Here is a 21,483-nt window from a genome sequence, read left to right on the forward strand (position 1 = left end):
TATGAATTTTACTGTTGTGTTAAATTTTTATTTATGCTTTTAATTTTATTTTTTTTTTTGCTTTAATTTCAATTTTATTTTTATTTTTTTATCTTAATTTAGTTTTGATTTTGTGTTTAATTTTTATTTTTATTTTTTATTTTTCATTTTATTACTAATTTTAATTTTAACTATAATTTTTATTGATTAACTTAATTTGTAATTTTAATTTAATGCAAAGTTATATTTGAATTTGAATTCTTATTTTGATTGTAAAAGCATTCAGCATGTAAACAAATTTTTATCTCATCGACAGGTTCAATCTAATGAGGAAGCTAACCTGTTGCTCGATACAAATGGCGAATTCACGGATAGTGATGATGAACTACTGCTCTAGAGCAAATTTGAAACACTACTTTACATAAACACAACAAGGATTTCAGAAAACTCACTACAATACTGTACACTTTGGAAAAAGTCTATTTTTAATAACAACAATTAATAATGTTACATATATGCATTTTAAAAGCTTAAGAAAATTATTGTACTGAGAAAATGATGAGCTAAAAATCTAAAATATTCAATGCGAGCTTCTTTTTGCCACATAAACCTCAAGCCAGAAACAAGAAGTGAACATAAATCAAAAAAGAAAACCTAAATAAACACCAAAGAGGAAAGATAAAACAACAAAACATTAATAAATAAATAAATATATAAATAAAATTATAAATAATAATAAACAGCAATTCTAAATTAGATCAAAGCAAATATTATATGTTATTGTATGAGAGAAATTTTTAAGAATTTTTTAAACTTGTAGTGTAATACACACACATAAAAACATAAAAGAAATATTTTAAAAACAAAACTTGAATAAGTATTTATGAATTGTAAATGTGCAACTTGTAATGGAAATGGAAGATAGATATTTTTAGTGTGTATAAATGTAATGAATATTCTTAAAATTATATATATATATAGAGAATATTCTTCAAATGAAGGCATACAATCATATTTTTGTATGTATGTAAAAGTGAAGTGGCGATAGAAACAAGAAAGAAACTAAAAGCTATATTTTTTCAAAAATCCAACCTGTTGCAATTGTATACCATTGCGTTTTATATAAGTATTTCGGTCAAAAAAAAAAAATATATATATATAAAAGACAACACAAACGCTTTAAGCGCGTTATGGCATACATGCTTCATATAAACGTATGTATGTATGCAGTGAAGTCAGGCGCTTAGGCTTCTTCAAATACCCACTGCAATACGATCCTAAGATCTTCATAAAAACCTTGATATACTATATATACCTAAATATATGTAAACAGCTTTAATTGTGATTGCAACGCACACACATACATACATACGTACATATGCGTAGCCACAACAAAATGTGTTGCCACCTTTTAGTCAAGTTTTGTAATGCTTAAACAACTGTGTACGTGTGTTTAAGCACATATTTATTCCTACTTTTCTATTTAATAATATTCAATATTTCTGTCTTTAATGGCGCTATGTACTTAATTATAGCTAGAAATCCATATTAAGCTCTCATTTGAATATGAATAAAATTATGTGCATACATATGAATATGAGATGTGTAATTACTTTTAGTATGGCATACAAGCAGGTATATATATTTATTTAAAAAAATTGGATAGTTGATAAAGTTATTGCCATAACCTAGATGCTTGCATAGAAATCCCCCACATTGAAGGTTTTATAGAAAATTTTAGTCGCAAAATCACAATTTAAATTTAGCGCCAGTTTTGAGTTTCTGTTGTCAATCATTTATAGTAGAATTTGGAGCAAATATTATTAACCGATTTTTATTTTAATTTTTTTAGTAAAAAAGACACAGAGCTAGTGTGTTAAAATATTATACAGAAGCGTTTTGGTTAAAATTTATATAGACTTGCTGAATTCATTGTATATCTACTGCTCTGCTTATGCAACTTTTCCATCAAAATGTACAAAAAACTTTCAAAAAACTGCGATACAATAGATCAAATAAGGACAATAACTATCATCAAATCACCAATGAACTTTTATATTTTTTGGCTCCTTAAAGCATAAATTTAAAAGCATATTTTTACAAAAATTTGATTTTTCATTCGTTTGAGCGACTTTGGCACAGAGAGAAGCTAATAGTTCTTATAGTTCCACAACACAGTCCCACAGCATTTTCAAAGAACATTTTTTGATTTAAATTCACCTGCCACAAAATTGCCAGCCATAAAAATATATGCGGTAATACACAATAATCAAATTTAAATATACACACGCAAACACTCCTAAATACAGAAGACAATCTGTCTGCCATCGTGAAATTTTGCTGATTCAGTTTGTGGCGGCAAGCGATTTGAGTGACAATAAAATTACGCAAAATTCTGGGCACGTACAGACTATGCCAATCATATTAGAGGCGCGAAGCCGCATTCTCGCATACTAATGCACGCACACACTTCAACCCTATGCCGTTACAGATGCTGGCGGCTGGTGAAAAATACATAAATACACACCCATAAAAACAATGTCGTTATGTAACGTAGTAATGTGTGCGTGTAAAAGCCTACAAAGAGTTGGTTGAAAATTTGTAGTATACTTTTGTGCGTCGTCACTGCAGCAGGTGTGCGAAAGCTAAGAAATTAATTAAAAAGATTTGTGGATTACAGATGTGGAGAAGTTCGGGAATTATACGAGTATATATACATATGTGTAAGTACTTATATGTATGTATGTTATATGTATAAATATTTATACAGATAACATATGAAGGGTGTAAAGGTAATAACAACAACGTTAGTGTATAGTATGTGGACCGATGCAGCTGCTGGCTAAGTTGTAAGGTGTAGTGAGTAATGATTATTACTTGAAACTTTACCGTAACAGTATTCGAAACTAAAATACTAATATTAGAAGTAAATAAATAAAAACAATTAAGCAGAAATTTCCGAACCATTTGCGCTGAGCTGCAATTAAGTCAATGTAGTGTGACTTAATTTTATTTATATATTATATATACATATTTACATACCTATGTTTGCGCATCTACAAAAATTGAGAATATGTTTTTTCAAAAGTTTATTTTAAAAAAGTAATTTTTAAAAATTTCAATTTTGAAAATTTAATTTTAGAAAATTTAATTTTTGATAACTTTATTTTTGAAATTTATTTTTTGGCAACTTTATTTTTGAAAGTTTCATTTTTGAAAATGTGAATAGTTTCTGAAAACATATAAAAAAATTAAAAAAAATTTGATAAATAAAAGAAGAAGCAAAATAGACAACAACAAAATTGAAATTTTTGAAAAATTTTTCATTAAACTCCTAACTTTTCCCAATTATAATCATAACTATAGCACGAGAATCTGTACAACGGTGCTTCCCCCAGCTTCAACTTCTTCCGTCGTCAACTCACTAGCAAAGGCAAACGCTCTCTAACATCTTCTTCAACCGATAATTCACTTCAGCCTTTTTGTCTGTAGCTCTCTCTTGGATCAGTTTGTATGGCATTAAATTCATTAGCAACATCATGTAGGTGATTACGTAGCGTTTTTTTTTCTCACCATATACTTAAATATATATAGGTAGCAAATCCTATCGCAGCAGCACCCACTGCAAGCACAAATTCACATGTACTCTTACCTGAAAAGCTTTTGTGGTTTACTTTGTTGGTGAAATTTCGCCGGCTGTGCTCCATACTCTCTTTGCATCTTTGTGTTTTACGCCAAAAGCATTTGTGGGTATAAATGCTATTTCGCTAATGCTACCAACATACTTGTACATGTGTGTTGTACATACATGTATACAGCTACACGTGTGCGTTAGTATGTTTGCCTGCGCATTTCTCAGCATCACTTAAAGGTCTACTAGTATTCTATTGTGCTTATTTGCTCATAAGTAGTAAGTTAATGATGTATATTTCTGCTTTGTACTCTTATACATATATACACATACTTATACATACATACATACTTTCATATACGCGTGCTTTATAAGTGTGGGTACATGCCGAGGCGGTTGCTTAAGGCGAATACTTTCTTTATTATAATTTTGTTTATGAAGTGCAGCTGAAATTGAGTCAAGCTTCATTAATGACGATATTAGTAATTTTCAAGAATTTTGGCTGGTATATTAACATATATTTGTAACGCAAGCATAACCCCGCATCACTTATAATTGAGTGTAGTGGGAGTAAAAAGCTACGAAATCTGAAGACTAACGGCTTAAAATTAGCGGAAGCGTTTGTGATACATACCATCTGATCAAATTTGACCCACACTGGTCTATATAAACTGCGACCGCAAATTAAGACGACATTTTTTTTCTTAGATTGGTAAAACATTTTCTAAGTTTGTTTGCAGTTTAATTTCCATATGTTAATTATTGTGTGTTTGGCAGCCGAAGCAGAAGGCCATCACAACCGACGCTTTTAAGAAGTGTATATAAAGTCAGATTAAGTGTATGTTTGTATTGGCTTAAAAGGAGCGTATTTTGAAAGCAATGAAAAAACATTTTATCAAAATTCGGGAAAATACAGCTTTTTTTTGTTGGACAGGACCAGATTTGATCAGATAGTAATGAGGTTTTTATGAAAAACTTGCTAAACAAATTTTGAAAAATATTTGAAATAAAGAAAATAGAATTTGTCAATAAAATGTATTTTCCTAAGAGCATAAGTGCTGCGATTAGACTTAGAGACTATGGTATATGTGGGAACAATTCGAAGCTTAATATATGCAGTTTTGAGAACATCTTCAATAATTTTTGGCGCTGTTTGTTGCGTTAGTTGTGAGTTCACGTGACACCCACCTTGCATAGAGCTTTCTTATATCCAAATATTCCAACGTTGTTTTTTTGGATTTTTTTATGTATTCGCCAATAAGAACCTCTCTTGGACATCTACGCTTCCATGGTCTTCGGTACCCAGATGTCCAGTCGGTAATTTGGAAAATAATATTTTTTTGTAACAGTATTATTTTGTTTACCCTTGAAAATTCTTTCCTTTCTTATTTTTCAAAATATCACTCAGAATACTATATCGGAGAGATGTGACAGTCTGTCAAGGATGCTTAGTAAAAGGCGAAAGTATTTTTTTATTAATCCCATTGATCTCTGTTTTCCGAATATTTGTACCAATAAGCAAAGTTATTCGTTTAGTATGACTTATAGCATACAAATATTTGTGAGTTAAGCATATATGAACATATGTATGCTATTCATACATACTAATAAGAATATGCACAATTTAAATCAAAGCATCTAATACTCATATATATATATATAATATGTATAATACATATGTACATCTATAGAAAAAGCGGCGTACTCAAATTAATATTTGAAAGGTTTGCAATTTTAACACAAAACTAGCAGCAAGACGAGCAATTTCTATAATTGATAACAAAACACACACACTTACATACCTACACACCTTACCTCTAGTAAATATATTGAGTAAATATCGATAGCAAGCAGTTTTGATCAAAAGTTTAAACAATATTGCTGAAAACTGCTGCTAATGCATAAATTCAAAGCAATTTAAAAAGTAAACATTTTTGTTGCAGGCGTTTTTGTTTTTTTTTTTTGCTAAACATTTTTCGGATTTTCATGTAAATATTTCTTTACACTTTGAAACTTTTCGCAATTTAACATTTTTTCAAACACAATAGCAATGGCTAAGTTTCGAATTTAAAATTTTGCGCTTCTTGCTAAAAAGCGCTAAAGTGAATTTTTGTGAATTTAACAAAAAACAGTTTTCGACAATTTTTAGTTTTGAAATTTAATTACTTTGGCGTAAGGTCTTGACTTGAATTTTTATAAATTGCTTCACATCGTATTTAGATAGATTACAACAAATTTCAATGCTATAATCAATTTTAGATTATGTCGAGTTGAGCAATTTTAACTAAATGGACTTGCACCTGCTCAAATATTTGAAAATGCTTTTCGTAGACATACATACATATTAAGATAGAAATGCTTATACAAAAGTTATTTCACAACAACAAGCTTTATGTATGAATATCTTTATATATATTGTACATCGATACATGATACACAGCATAGCACAAAGAGTTTACAAAAAGCATCGAGTGGAATTACTACTTTCTTGAGGTAATTCTTTAACTTTAAAAGGAATTTGACAGCTGCTCCTTTCTCCCACTTTGTTATGTGCTATGCACTTGTTCTTTTTTATTGCAAGTTTTGTTATGTACATTTCCATGTTTGTGGTTTCTTTAGTTTGTGAAAGTTTTGCAAGAGGTCTACACCACTACATATACTTGTAGGTACGTACCACTTGATTTGGACTCTCTAATTTTGACACTCGCCTTCAAAGGGTTTCACATTGCATTCTAATCTACGTTCGCTTTATTTGCTTAGGCTACTACTACTACTACTACTACTACAACGCTAACACATACAGACAAAAAAGTACACAAAGCATGGATTTTGTGAGTATGGGTTTGTGCAAATAACAGAGCTTTTATTTCTTTTCTGTCTGTGGGTGTGGCACTTCGGTTTGTTTGGCTAACTTGGCTTTGTTAGAGTTGAAAAGTGGTTTCATAGCCACAAGAATCCAATATAAGTTTGCCAATGTACTATTTTGCATATATTTAAGTGTAGGCATATAAAGAATGAGGCCAAGTGTGTGTAAATATGGAGAAAAAAAAAATTGAATGGAAACAGTTATAGCTTTATATGTGGCAATTTGTGCCTTCTGCTATGCAAAAATTGAACAGAAAGAAATTTTGTAGGAAAAATTTTATATGTTGCTTGCTAAAATTTTCAATAAAATCACTTTTCGACTAATGTAATATTAGTTAGGTCTGAATGATTCATAATTTTTCACCAAAATTTTATTTTCCAAAACAGCCGTGCACTAAATTTAAGGTGCGTGGCTAGTGCGACAGCCTAAAAAAGGCAGTTTTGGCTTGAAAAATTCGATCTCCTGACAAAAATATGAGCTTGATAACTATATAATTCTCTTTTATACTCAACCCAATTATTTTGAAAGTTATTTCGTTGTATGATCTATATAAGAGATATTACTTCTTATTAAGAAATTGAATCCACTCGTAAGTTATAAAAAACGGTATTTAATAAATAAATGAATATAATGAAAATTTAGAGAATTTATTGTATTTTAATAAGCGGTGATTCATTTTGACAAATTTTATATTTCTATAAATCACAGAGACGATCTCCAGGAGGATCTTCGAAAAAAGATATTAGGCGGTAAGGAAGATTTGTGCTGCTTAAAATTATGTCAGATTCCAAACAAACCAAAAATATATATTATTACAATAGATGAATTCAGGTAATGATCGAAGGACTAGGTATAATTTAGCTTTTTAACAAAATGACAGTTTCCGAAAACAAAAGTCCTTTTTTTGTGAAAAAATTTGCAGCTCAGCGTGCCTTAAAAATACTTCAGAGAGACTTAAACATCTTATTCCTTCGAACACTAACTAAAAATATTCGTAATATGAGCGTCTGAAAATGTCAAGGCGTTTAGTCAAAACGTTACGGAGAAATTTACCTCATCGACTCTAAAAAAGAGTTTAGAGAAAAAGGCGTTTGAAATTTTGGGAGTCGATTACACTAAGTTAAAAAATTCTCGAAAGTTATTATCCAATATACCTATGTACACTCGATATACATGTACAAGTATCTTGTATATGCCAAAAAAAAAAATTTTTTTTTTAGGTTATGAGCTCTGTGGTTATAAGTTCTAAGGAGTACGACTAAAATATGTTGCAGCATTGACAGCAACTCCTGAAAATGTTGCTATGTAAGAAAATTGATTCTGTTGAAATTTCAACTGTACTCTATCTGCTCTAGAAGTGTGGTCCTGCAACCAGGAAGAATTATTTTTGGCAAAGCTTGATTTGATATCATGTACAGAAACCTTTACCTATACAAGACCGCAAATAAATGAATGTTTTAAAATAGGTTGTGAGATTTTTTTGCATACATCAAACAATCTCCTGCAGTGTCTACCATATTGCACACCAATTTTGGCAAACATTTGATTGTTCTGCGAATTTTTCAATTCCGCCAATGTAAATATTCGCAATAAATATTTAATAAATATACATATTCAAGTGTATATGTGTATGTGAGTGCATTCATTTGTAAATATATATAAAAGAAACGTATGTAAATGTACGAGTATGCATATGTAAAGATTTGCGCAACGACACAAACACAGCGCAGGAATTGCTGTATAGGTATGTGTGTAAGACCCCCTGTGGATACACGCCGAGACGCTTAATAAATATGAATTCGTTTGTTTTCATGCACACACACACATGCATACATGTGAACATACGTGTGCATGTGCAACATTTTCATGCAACGACATTATTGCTGCTGCTCTGCCGCCAGGGATTCCACACGGCTGAATTTATTTATTGCTTTTCTTTTAAAGCAAATCCTCAGCAATTGGAAGAATTGCTGCGCGTTCGAGTTTATCTTATATAATAACAACAGATGCTTATATATGTGTATAGATAAAGATAATATTTTAATTTCTGTTGCATTTTTTTTTTTTAAATGAGTGTCACGGTATGAATTCGATTCGATGTCCTTAAATTACAAGCCGATTACTGGGCGCGTATTCGAATCGCTTAAAAATTTTCCACAATGCATTAAACATTTACTCAGTGAAGAGAGAAAGAGAGAGATAGAAAAAGAGAGCTATGCTTTAAGCTTTCAAGCATGATGTCCGGCTTCGTCCACAAATTTTGCTTCCATTCGCCTTTTCAGTGCATGTCAATTCGCTTCGGAAATTTCGCGCAACAACTTCGCTTTCCGCTCGCCTTTTGATGGTGGCAGCCAATCAATATGCTTGGCTAAGCTAAACTTTTCAAATCTAAAATCTCACTAATTTTCAAAGTTTATTTTTCCGCACGCTTACGGAGTCGCGCCAATACGATTTTTAATTCGTTGAAATTGAATTTCTTGCGCAAATATTGATTCAAACTTTTCATTACACTCGACTGCGTTCGTGAGCAGAACTCAGTTCTACTGCAATATATTTTTGTACTTGCCATTGCTCGAAGTTTTGCCGCTTTACTTTGCTGTGTATGTTATTTGCTTTAGCTTTCTTTCTCGCTCACATTTGGTCTCAGGCATTCTGACCATTTTGTAGGTTTTCTGATTTTTATGCTGGCTCAAGTTTGCCGTTAACTTTTGCAACAGCTACTTTAGATGTTTGCGCTTCCTGACTTGACTTAACTAGCGAGCGTGTTTGCGTTTGCACGCGTGAGTGAGTTACGCGCTGTAAAGTACGTAAATACTTGGATGAAAGACCCACGGAGAAAATTTTTTTTAATTTTTAATATTTTTGAATCTATATATTGTTTTAGTGCTGTTTTTTTGCTTAAATAATTATAGAAAACTTATTTTTGGTCACTTTTCGGAATTTGCATTTGATTTGTACGTAAATTTAGTATATTTTCTACAACCCTTAAGTGTCTTACACACAATTTTCTATAAATTTTTCATTGAAAATGAACACGAATAAGCATTCACCGAAATGTAGACAATAATTTAGTTTCAAAATATGGCAATTATGAAAAAAAGAGCAAATTATATAGTATCTTTTTTTTGGTTATATTAGGTGAGATTGGAAGAGTAATACGAGGTGGACTAAAAGTCCGTTTACGTTTGCAACTGCTGCACACTTTTCTTCTCCGCCTATTAAAGTAATTGTTCAATGATCTTAACAAAGAATATTTGTTGAGAATTTTTTTTTTATATCAAGCAATATAGTCTCATTACAAGGTGTGTTCAAAAAATAACGAGAATTTTGGTTTTGTTTTTTAAATATTGTATTTATTCATTTGTCAACATTAATTTTGTCGCTTTTAAAATAGTCGCCATTCGATGTTATGCATTTATGCCAGCGCTTCTTCCAATCGACGAAACACTTCCCAAACTCGATTTTTGGGATAGCCTGTAGCTCTTTCAGCGATTTTCATCTATTTTGTAAAATGACGGCACTTTAAAGTTCTCTTTATTTTTGGAAATAGCTAAAAGTCACACTGAGCAATGTCTGGCGACTATGGAGGCTGGGGCATCGTTACAATATTGTTTTTGGCCAAAAATTCGCGAAAAAGCAAAGAAATGTGAGCTTTAAATAAATGAAAATCGCCAAGCTTATAAAACCACGTCTAAATTTAGCGGCTTGTACAGACAAAGTAGGCAATGAATAGAGCTGATAATTTGATCGTACTTCAGGGACATATACGAGTACATCACGTATGCAAAAAGAAATCGACAATTGGACTCTCCAAATCCCTGAAATTTTAAATTCCCGTTAATTTCTGAACACACCTCGTATAATTCTTTCCTGGGATGCATGCCTTTTTTTAAAAACTCTGTGATACTGTGTGATTAAATGAATGCTTTCGTAGAAAAACGAAAAAAGCAAGAAAAAATGTGCATCTATAACATCTTTCACAAATAAAAAACTTTTTTGCACAAGAACTTTATTTTGATTATTTAGTTTGTATTACAGCTGTCAAATCGATAACTAAAAAACTCAGGGACTAGTTCGAAATTGATAGTTTTTAGTCAACAGATTTTAATTATAATTTTTTTTAGGTGAAAATGATTTAACCCGCTTTATAGGTCCCTGGAAGAAATCGCCTTGTTAAATTTGGCAAATATAAAAACATTGGAAAGTATATTTTATCAAGTTATATTACTTTTTATCGGAGCTTCATGAAAAGTTTAATATTTTTTCTGACACATCTGCTTTGTTGAATATCCATAATATTCTCTACAGGGTAACTATAATACCAGAGTACACATATATATGTGCATAAATACATTGTTGAAGTATACACGCATAGTATCACAGTGGTATAGTAGTCAATGTGTGACTGGTCTTGCATTCGCAATGTTGCAAAGGAGTAACTGTATATGAACTGGTATGTGTAGACACACACACACACACACATGTGTATATTTAAGAATGCTTTGTATTTTTGTGGCTGTTTGTATTTGATTATGCGCGTTGCAATACAGTCTAGAGTTTAAGTTTTGTTTATGTTCACATAGACTTATTTATTTTAAATCTTGGCAGCTTAATCTTGAGCTTGTTGACTTTCTTTGCTTTATCTTTTTTGCGCTTCTATCTGCAGTGGCCATTATTTTTTTATCTTTCTTCATTTCATTTCAATTCTTCTTTTTTTAAAGCGATGCTGAACTTAATTCTTTATTTCCTATTTCCTGTGTTTATTGCCAATTGATTTTCATCAGGTCTGCGTAAACTAAGTTTCAATTGGTGTGAGTTCGAAAAACAAGCAAATGAAGAACAATTTAAAACTTTACTTTGTGATTTGCTGCCTGCCGTGGGGAGTGTTGTGATTGTTGTAAGTGTGGGCTTGCTGATTTCAATTTCAAATTACGGAAATAAATAAATCAGAAGTTAGTGATTCCTTCATTAGTTGAAAGTCGGCAAGAAGTTACCTTAATTTAGTTGGTATATATGTATATATGCACACATAAAATTTTTTTGGGTTTCTTTCGGTAAAGCATGGAAACGAACCTGCAAGAGAAGAAAGTGAAAATGTTTTATCAGTAAAATTTGACTTTAGAGAAAGTTTTAAAAGTTTTTAATCAGCTTTAGAATAACAGAACATAAAAATTATATTTGAGGGCATAAATATGTAAGAAATTAAAAAAATATGCTTGTGCTATGTCCGTGTAAATTTAAACTGGACTGACGGCAATAGAAAACTACATTTTCGCGTATTTTGATACAAATCTTTTGAGCCAATACAAGCATGTCAACGTGTAAGCCAATTAACCATACCCTTGTTATAAGCAACGGCTGAGTTGACATTGAGTACCTACATACAATTTTGGTTTTTACGGTTACGGTTTATTTTTGCAGTGCTATTCGTTAGATTTTTGGACAGTTTCGACGTTATACTCATAAATCCAATTATTTCTCTTTGCCACCTCTACTCGTCGTCGGCGTTTGCAAAAGATTCATTTGTCTAGCATGGACACGCTTCAACCCAAAACATTAACCAATATGCATTGAGTCGATCCATAAGAGATGTTTAGAACCTCTTCTAACTCTCTGATGCCAACACGACAATTTTTGAGTACATACATTCACATTTCATTAAGAGAGTTCCTCTCGCATAAGGCAAGCTTTTGATCACTTCGCTACCTTTTCTGTATGCTTTGTTTCTTTAAAATACTTATTTCGGTGATAAAGTATATTGCCCAAAACACATCTGCAAGATTTTCAACTATTCCTAGCCGTGATTCGGTTGGAAACACAAAATTTCAAGCAAACTCGTTTGTCAATTTGTTTTTCCTGGTAAAAATCGCCACACAAACTTTTTGGGTCGTAAACAAACAGCTGTCAAACACACAATAATTGACATATGGAGATAAAGGTTCAGACGGACATAACAAAACTGTTTTACAAATTAAAAATAAAATTGTATCGGTCGCAGTTTATACGAGTATGTATCAGGTCGTGTCAAATTTGATCAGTTGTTTTTTTTTTTTTAACTTTTGTTGTCTGTTTCGACTAAGACTTTCATGACAACCTGATTTGAACTTGAAAATTTTTGTGATAAAACTTTATTATTTGTAAAAATGCACTTCAACAGGCTAAATATACATATGTATATTATATATACTATATATGTATAATAGGGTGGAGCGAAAAAAATGTTTTTTTTTTTTGCTTAGAATGGGGGTAAAATCTGTAGATTATAAAAAAAATAAAATTTTTGGATAAAAAAAAGAGAGCTAGAGGCGGCGCACTCAGTTTTAATGTAAATTTTCGAGTTAAAATTTTTATTTCGTAAAAAATGTTAGATAAGTGTTCTAGAAGCTGTGGAGAGTTTTCTTTCTGGCCAATTAAAATTTATCAACTTAAAAATTTTTTTGAGGTCATTATTGGAGTTTTAAAAAAAGTCTTAAACGACAACATGCTTTCCTTAAGCGTTAAAATAAATTTTGAGTCAAAAACCGTCAAATTTGGTATATTTTATATATATATACGTGAAGAGTTTAAACCAAAAATTATTTATTTTGTCCAAAAAAATTTTTAACTCGAAATTTACTTTAAAACTGAGCGCCGCCTCTAGGTGTTAAAAAAATTTTTTTTATCCAAAAATTTTCTTATTTTATAATCTACAGATTTTACCCCCAGGCTAAGCAAAAAAAATTAATTTTTTTTTCGCTCCACCCTAATGTATAATATATAGTCAATTTAACCAATAGCTATGTTCTGTGTTGGAGCTTACAGAAATTCAATAAAAGAAAGAAAGTGTAATTATGAATTTGAAGAGCGCTCCTATCAAGTTTCTTGTTTTGGAAAAATTAAGTAGAATATATTTCGGTTTATAACAGTCTTGTCCAATTACTACCTAATGACGCCATGGACTTTGTTTACAATAACTATGGAAAAATTTAATGGGACGCCTAACTTTTGTTTAATTAAAATTTTTTTTTTTAGAAAACTACTGCATGAAATGTATTGAAATTATGGTTTTGTTCGTTGGCAAATAGCTATGGAACATTTAAATTATTAAAAATTTTAATTTTATAATTTTTGATCCTAAGTGTTAGTGTGTGAATAAATCTCGTGAAATACCACTCAATCATAATTGTAATTTTATCAGCAAAAAACCATTGCCATATTAATTTAGGAAATTAGTGCAAAAAATAACTTGTAAATTAAAAAAAAATAATATAACAAATTGTTCAAATATTTCGTATCTGCAGACAAAACCACATATATAAAATATACATTCCTTAAATTTATTAAATACATATATAATAAAATAAAAAATTAATACAGGAAATATACAGTAAGTCATTGCTCGACTTATTTATCAACTTTGGCGAAAGTGTGGAATGCCAGTGAAATTGAATAAAAGCCAGCGATTGGATTGCATGTGATTTTTAAATGTGATTTTAACTCAAAATTAATTTTTCTTGCCATTTCACCATCTGCCGCTTATCTTCTTTGTACACTGCCACACAGTATTAAATCAGTCATTTGGCTTGAGCCAATTGACTTCAGCTACAACAAACAACTGCGTGCCGGCTTAGCTCACTGCCTAATGAGCGCTACACTTCAAAGAAGGGCCTGCAGCCGTCATCAACAAGCTGAGAGTTCATTTAATGCTTGTAAATTCATTTCATGTTTGTTAAGTGCGGGTACATACATATGTACATATGTTAGTTGCAGCTGCCACTAATAAAATGGATTAGCCTGCATGCACAAGCACAAATATCATTTATACAACACAACCTGTCGCAACATCTTGCAGTCTAAGATAACTTTGCGCATCGCACCCGCCGTTTGGATTATTGAAATTTCTTAGATCTTGCCACATCCGCCAACACATCACCCTTTTCACCGTGTAAGCACCAGCATGTTAGCAGCCGCCGCGGATGTTGCAGTCTCATAATCTATTTTTTACTTTACTGATTTGGTGTTCTGCGACTTGTCGACTTGTGACGAGTTCCTTTAGCGTCGCTGGCATAACTTGACAACACTTGCTGCTGCTTCAACACTAAGTACTACAAGTACTTGTTACATAATTTTCTTTTGAACTTTTCTTATTTTTCACTTCTTTTTATCACCACTACCACTTTGCTAAACATTCCTTCGGTGACGCAGCAAGTATTTGCAAGTCTGCTTCGTTTTCTTCTTTTATTTAAATTTCTATTACTTGCATTATGCCTGCAACTACGACGCGTTGCAAGTAAATAGTTTGTATGTGCTACAATAAGAAGAATACGAGTATGTGTGCAGAAGGCACTATTATGCAAGCTGTCACCAAGCTTCAGATTACAATAATGAAATCCCTCAACAGTGCATTTGAGGCGTCAACCGTTATTTGCTTAAGGAATCTCAGTTGATTTCATTGCTTCTTGATGTTTGTGGAATATTTTATTACCAGTTTTTGATTTGTAGTTTGTAGTTTGTAATTTGCAATTTTTAATTTGTAATTTGTAATTTGTAATTTGTAGTTTGTAACCTGTAATTTACAACTAGTAATTTGTAATTTGTAGTTTGTAGTTTGTAATTTATAATTCGTAATTGGTAATTTGTAATTTGTAATTTGTAATTTGTAATTTGTAATTTGTAATTTGTAATTTGTAATTTGTAATTTGTAATTTGTAATTTGTAATTTGTAATTTGTAATTTGTAATTTGTAATTTACAACTAGTAATTTGTAATTTGTAGTTTGTAATTTATAATTCGTAATTGGTAATTTGTAATTGGTAATTTGTAATTTGTAATTTGTAATTTGTAATTTGTAATTTGTAATTTGTAATTTGTAATTTGTAATTTGTAATTTATAATTTGTAATTTGTGATTTGTAATTTGTAGTTTGTAATTTGTAATTTGTAATTTGTAATTTGTAATTTTTAATTTGTAATTTGTAATTTTTAACCTGTAATTTGTAATTAGTAATTAGTAATTTGTAGTTTGTAGTTTGTAGTTTGTAATTTGCAATTTTTAATTTGTAATTTGTAATTTGTAATTTGTAATTTGTAACCTGTAATTTACAACTAGTAATTTGTAATTTGTAATTTGTAGTTTGTGGTTTGTAATTTGTAATTTATAATTCGTAATTGGTAATTTGTAATTTGTAATTTGTAATTTGTAATTTGTAATTTGTAATTTGTAATTTGTAATTTGTAATTTGTAATTTGTAATTTGTAATTTGTAATTTGTAATTTGTAATTTATGATTTGTAATTTGTGATTTGTAATTTGTAATTTGTAATTTGTAATTTGTAGATTGTAGTTTGTAATTTGTAATTGGTAATTTGTAATTAGTAATTTGTAATTTGTAAATTGTAATTTGTAATTTGTAACGATTATTTGACGTGTAACATACATACGTATATGACAAGCATTTGAATATGCTCTCCATGAGTTGAATACTGAGCTGTAACGAGTTACAATCAAAACTGTTGAAACAAGAAGTGCGTGGGTGGAAGCGATGTGGCGGCGGCGACAAACAATGACCGCCTTTGTGTGTTTGGGTTTACATGCCGCACAACATTTTCAATTCAATCAATTTTCGCGGATTTCCTCTATTCATGTAGCCAAATGGGGCTTTATTAAGTCTATGCTTGTTGTTGGTGTAACACCGCCTTCACCATTCATCTGCACCGCAGTCACGAGCTTACCAGTACATTTGTGGCACAGTTTAACGCCTTTTCCTCCTTTAGCAACTTATTGAGAGTGAAAATTTAATTTACTGTGCTCGCCGGTTTGCTTCAGGTAAAGCAATAAATGACACAAAGGCAACCTTGCAACCGAATATATACGCACAAAGGAGTTGATTATACCAATGTTGCACATACCATACTCTCACATGCATACATATACGCATTTCTAGTTGCAGATCTGCATGTCTCTACATATATACCAGTGTAAGTCCGCATAAAATGTGTGGCTGGGTCGCAGCTGATTGTGGGAATGCGGAAGTTGCCGCAATGCGTGGCGCTGTAAAATCAATTTTAAATGCAAATACACATACACAATCCCACATACATATACACACACATACATGGAAGTGTTTTTAGGTCTTTAGCCATTACCAGTATTGCCACATATGTATGGTGCTCACTTTATTGCATTCACAAAATGCCGCATATTATTGCAATTGCAATAGACGCAATAACAACAGCAACAAAAATTATGCAACAACAACAATGTTTGCTAGCTGAAACAACATTGTAACACTCCATTTATCCCTGCGTTGCTGGCGATGACGACGATAACGTTGATTACAACTACAACGCGACGACGCGAGAGTTAAGTCGGCAGCGAATGTTCAGCACGGTGTGAGCAGACAATGTGCTCGCTTGCATTTTATGCATACCAGCAGGCATTTACTTATGGTATATGGTATATGGCTATATCCCTGAAGGTATACACAAAATATTATTTTCTGATTTTAGAAAATTGTGGTGTTATTGTTGGTACACTCTAAGAAGCAAAAGTCTCTGTGACAAGCATTTTAAATTACACCATCTGATCAAATATGACTCGGACTCACAAAATTTTAATATTGCAAATACAAATACTTATTATCGCCTTCAAAATAGTCTCCTTTTGAGTCAATATAATCATGCCAACGCTTAATGCAATTTTCCATACACTTGTTATAAGCTTCGGCTGAGATGGCCTTCAGTGCCTTCAGGGAATATCGTTTTTTTCAGTTTCGGCTGATGTTTGGAACGCCAGTCTCTAGATTGTTGGATCATTTTCGACGTCATGTTCATAACACATTTCGTCACCAGAAATGATGCTTTTTATAGTTAAAAAAAAAAATATCTCCCTTCTACTTAAATCTATGTATATGTACTTGTATACCTATATAGTAGAAAACTCTAGAAACACTTAAATTCAATCCTATAGTTTTTACTTTAATTTCCTGCAGGTAAATTCCAGTGAGAATGTCAAGTTATGCAATATATTCGCACGCATATGTGAATATACGCATGTCTGTAGAATTATGTATTATCCTGCCACGCCACTTCCTTTGCAGGGTTCGCACACGTAATCTGCTGTGTACGCATAAGCGGTTTTCCCGCGTAAGCACACATATTTATAAAAGCAAATATGCGCATGTGTGCGTGTGTAGTTGTAAGCGAAGCAGATGATAAACTCGCTGGCGTTTGTTTGGCTTTAGCTTGTGTACGCTTTAGCGAAATTATCGATTGCAATATTTCGTTTATTAAATTTTGTTTGTTGCAAGCAAAGCCAGCGATGGATAACATGCTACCGTTATTTTAAATTTATGCTGCACTGTAATTAGAGGGAAACATGATACGTGTGTAAAAAACCTGAATAAAAAGATATGGTGGATGTTTGTCTTTACTAACATAGAAAGGAAAATATGGGTTCCACCAAGTTTTCTATAAGATATGTGGCAATATATGTCAATTGGATTTTGAAGCACAAACTATATCAGTTTATTAAAAATCTTGTTAACTTAAAACAAGAAAAAACGATAACTTCGGCTGCACGGCAGGTATAATACTTGTACCTCTCACAAATACAAAAGGTTTCTTACTAGTACTTGTTTTTGATCGACCATTTTGTATGATAGTTATATGCTATAGTAGTCCGATTTGAACATTCTTTTTCGCAGATTGCATTGTTGTCTTAGGCAATAATCCATGTCGAATTTCTTGAAGATATCTCGTCAAATGAAAACAGTTTTCCGTACAAGCACTTGCTACCGACCAATCAGTTTGTATGGTATATATATGCTATAGTAGTCCGATATTAAAAGTACCGACTAATCAGCAGCTTCCTGGGGAGAAAAGGACGTGTACAAAGTCTCATAACGATACCTTGAAAACTGAAAGACTAGTTCGGGTATATACAGACGGAAAGATGGACCTGACTAAATCGACTTAGCTCACCATGCTGATCTTTTATATATACATTTTATAGGGTCTCTGACTTTTTCTTGTGGGTGTTACAAAGTTCATGACAAACATAATATATGTTATTTTGTTTAGGGTATAAAAAGGAAATATTATTAGTAAATCTCAGTAAATAATTTTGGTATTTGCAAAAATGTTGTCTCTTAAATTTAAGAAAGTAAAATAATATAAAAGCACTACATCTATAGATGTTAGAGTAAGAGAAGCCAAATCGGTAACTTTTAGTAGTTTGGGTTTTTCTGTATATGGAAACTATATTTTGGAAGTGGAAGCTTACCAATCCCTAAACCAAAGTATATGTGATTCTAGACCTAACCTAGGTTTCCAAATTTTAGTAAAATTTTTTAAATTTTCTCATATTATCGTTCTGATCTTCGATATTTTGATTATTTTGCCACGGAGCTGAACAATTTTCAAAATAGGCTATAGAACCCGCTTAAAGTGAATTCGCTTGGAAATAATGTGGTACAAGCAGATATTCTTTCGAGCTGTTGAGTTGCATATCTTACTATAAATTCTATATTTTAATTTTAACTCGAAACTTTACTTTAAAAGCAAGTAGGCCACGTTTAGATGTTAAAATTTTTTTTTCCAATATCCTCGATTTTTTTTCAATATTTTTTTTTTATAATCTCAGGCTTCGCCTTTAGAAAATACACAATCTGAGGCTTCGCTCCACCCTATTCTATATTGTTTATCAAAAAAAAAAAATTAAGTTTTTTATAAGTTTTATATTTTTGGAGAAACGATTTCTTTCCTTTTTTCCTTGCACAAAGAAATACTGAAAATACACACGACTGCTTAACAAATACGATCCAGTTCTAAAGCCCCACCAACAACTACAGTCAGCAATCCTTTTAAGGCCATTAAAAGCATAAAAGCAGCGAATCCATTACGATCTTACTGCAGCGCATCAAAAGCTACCATCTAGAGCATATAGCCAACAACATAAACAATTCTTTATTATGGCCATAATCCCTTATTTGAGCGCAATTATTTTATTTTTACAATTTTTCTTATTTATTTCCAAAGCAAAGAAGTGAAGCCAATATAAAATTATGGTCAATAAAACGTGTTGATGTTTCACTAATAACAACAACATCACTTATACCAACAACAACGTCATCAACAATAATAATAATGGCAATAAAAGCAGCAGAGTATCGAGGGGGAAACCGAACAAAGCTAGTAATAATAGCCGTAATAATGTTGGGGGAAAAAACTTTCAAGTCAAAACCAGAGCGGGAAAAGCTGACTTGCAGTTATCGGATGTTTAAAGCGTAAAGAGAATTTATGCTAGTCACTGTGCGTCACACTCCAAATGGATCGAAGCCGAGCATAAGGAACGAAGCTGTTGCGACTTCTGATGGAAGCAAATAAAAGGTAGATGATAAAAACGCAGACCTTACAAAAACGTAGAAAGACAGCGGCTAGAAATGAAGTTACCAAGCATAATCATGACAACGCTAAGTAAACTACGGCTTGAATGGAAATACTCAGGGTAAAGGCAAACGTGAGCTTCCATATGACCAGCAAAGCAGCTAGGATGAAGTTAGGTGAAGAAAAACATGGCTAGCTCGCAAGTCGCTAATGGACAACAGCTCAATGCGAGCAGGAAGACGAGAAGTTTCCTAAATGAAGAAGCGAGGTAACGTATGTACTGGACACTCAACATGTATTGGCAATCAGATATATTATTGTATATATATATGTAAATATATGTTGGTGCAATATATGGGTAAGGTCTATGTATTATCTATAAAGAAGACACACTTCTTTAATATATTTATATGTGTATCCGTAATATATGTAAATACCATATGCTAGAACATATAGAGCTAGAACAACATCTTGGTGGCTGTAATGCAGTTAAATGTTGGCCAATTAAGGGAAAGTCGGTTGGGTGGAATGTCACTAGCTGGCGTGTGTTGATATTATTTGCTATTTCTCGAGTCAAAAAGAAAACATGAATGCGTAAGCATTAAAAATGTACAAAAGAGTGCACAAAAATAAACCCAGCAGTGAATTGAAAGCAGTCTAGCAAATATTGGATTTATAGGCTATCATAAAGAAATTAAAAACAAGAAAAAAAGTTAGCTTCGGCTGCACCGAAGCTAGTATACCCTTCACAAATACAAAGGTTGCTTAAAAGAACTTGATGCCAATCGTTCAATTTGTATAATATAATGATCTGATCTGAGCAATTTCTTCGGAGTATACCGATTCTTCAGGTAATATGGTAGCTATATGTTATAGTCATCCGATCTAAACAATTTTTTCAGATATTACATTATTGCCCTAAATATTAATCCATGTCGAATTTCGTGAAGATTCCTCGTTAAATGAAAAAGTTTTCCATACAAACACATGATTCCGATTGTTCAGTTTGTATGGCAACTGTATGCTATAGTGGTTCAATATCGACCTTTCCGATAAATGAACAGCTTCTTAGTGAGGAAAGGATAGGTGCAAAATTTTAGGTCGATAGCATAAAAACTGAGAGACTAGTTCGGACAGACGGACATGGCTAAATCTACTCAGCTCATCATGCTGATCATTTATGAATATATTTGATAGGGTCCTCGACGTTTTCTTTTGGATTTTACAAACTTCATGGCAAACTTGTACTCTGATCAGTGTATAACAATAAATAACGTTAACTTCGGCTGTACCGAAGCTAGAATACCCTTCACAGGTGAGTGTTTTATAACATAAAGGGTATAATAGATAGATCTCTATCTTGGTTTCGAAGGGCACAATAGTTCACAGGTCGCAGTACATTCCTCAAATTTCAATCCATCTGATTTTGTAGGACAGGATCTGAACAATATATTGAAAGATTGATTCGAATGGTGAAATTAACACATTTTTTAATAGTTTTTTGTTTGTTCTATAACGTTTTACATAAGTACAGATGGGATAGCTCGAAAATACTACTTCTAAACCACTCTCAATATTTATGAGAAAAAATCGAATTATTCATCATTTTATTTTTGTTATATAAGTATATTGAAATAATTTTGA

At 31.8% G+C, this 21,483-nt stretch overlaps 1 protein-coding gene and 1 non-coding gene across 4 annotated transcripts in view; one reads left to right on the top strand and one right to left on the bottom strand.

Moving 5' to 3' along the window:
• The window catches only part of Lerp (lysosomal enzyme receptor protein), a 115,523-nt gene extending 113,949 nt beyond the window's left edge, over positions 1-1,574 (top strand). The window contains exon 17 of the mRNA XM_070105864.1: positions 296-1,574. Within this exon, the coding sequence (XP_069961965.1) occupies positions 296-376 (81 nt within the window). The 3' untranslated portion in view covers positions 377-1,574. The remainder of the gene's footprint in view (positions 1-295) is intronic.
• A 9,018-nt stretch (positions 1,575-10,592) lies between these two features.
• The window catches only part of LOC106620178 (uncharacterized), a 183,834-nt gene continuing 172,943 nt past the window's right edge, over positions 10,593-21,483 (bottom strand). The window contains exons 7-9 of one of the 3 annotated variants that reach the window (XR_011394934.1): positions 11,471-11,549; positions 11,333-11,388; positions 10,594-11,271 (exon numbers count right to left, since the gene is read on the bottom strand). This is a non-coding gene — a transcript (uncharacterized protein). Of the gene's footprint in view, positions 11,389-11,470; positions 11,550-21,483 lie in introns of all 3 variants that reach the window. The other 2 variants (XR_011394935.1, XR_011394933.1) reach the window with 2 other exon arrangements.

Source organism: Bactrocera oleae, chromosome 2 (assembly GCF_042242935.1).
Source record: "Bactrocera oleae isolate idBacOlea1 chromosome 2, idBacOlea1, whole genome shotgun sequence".
NCBI classification, from domain to species: Eukaryota; Metazoa; Arthropoda; class Insecta; order Diptera; family Tephritidae; genus Bactrocera; species Bactrocera oleae.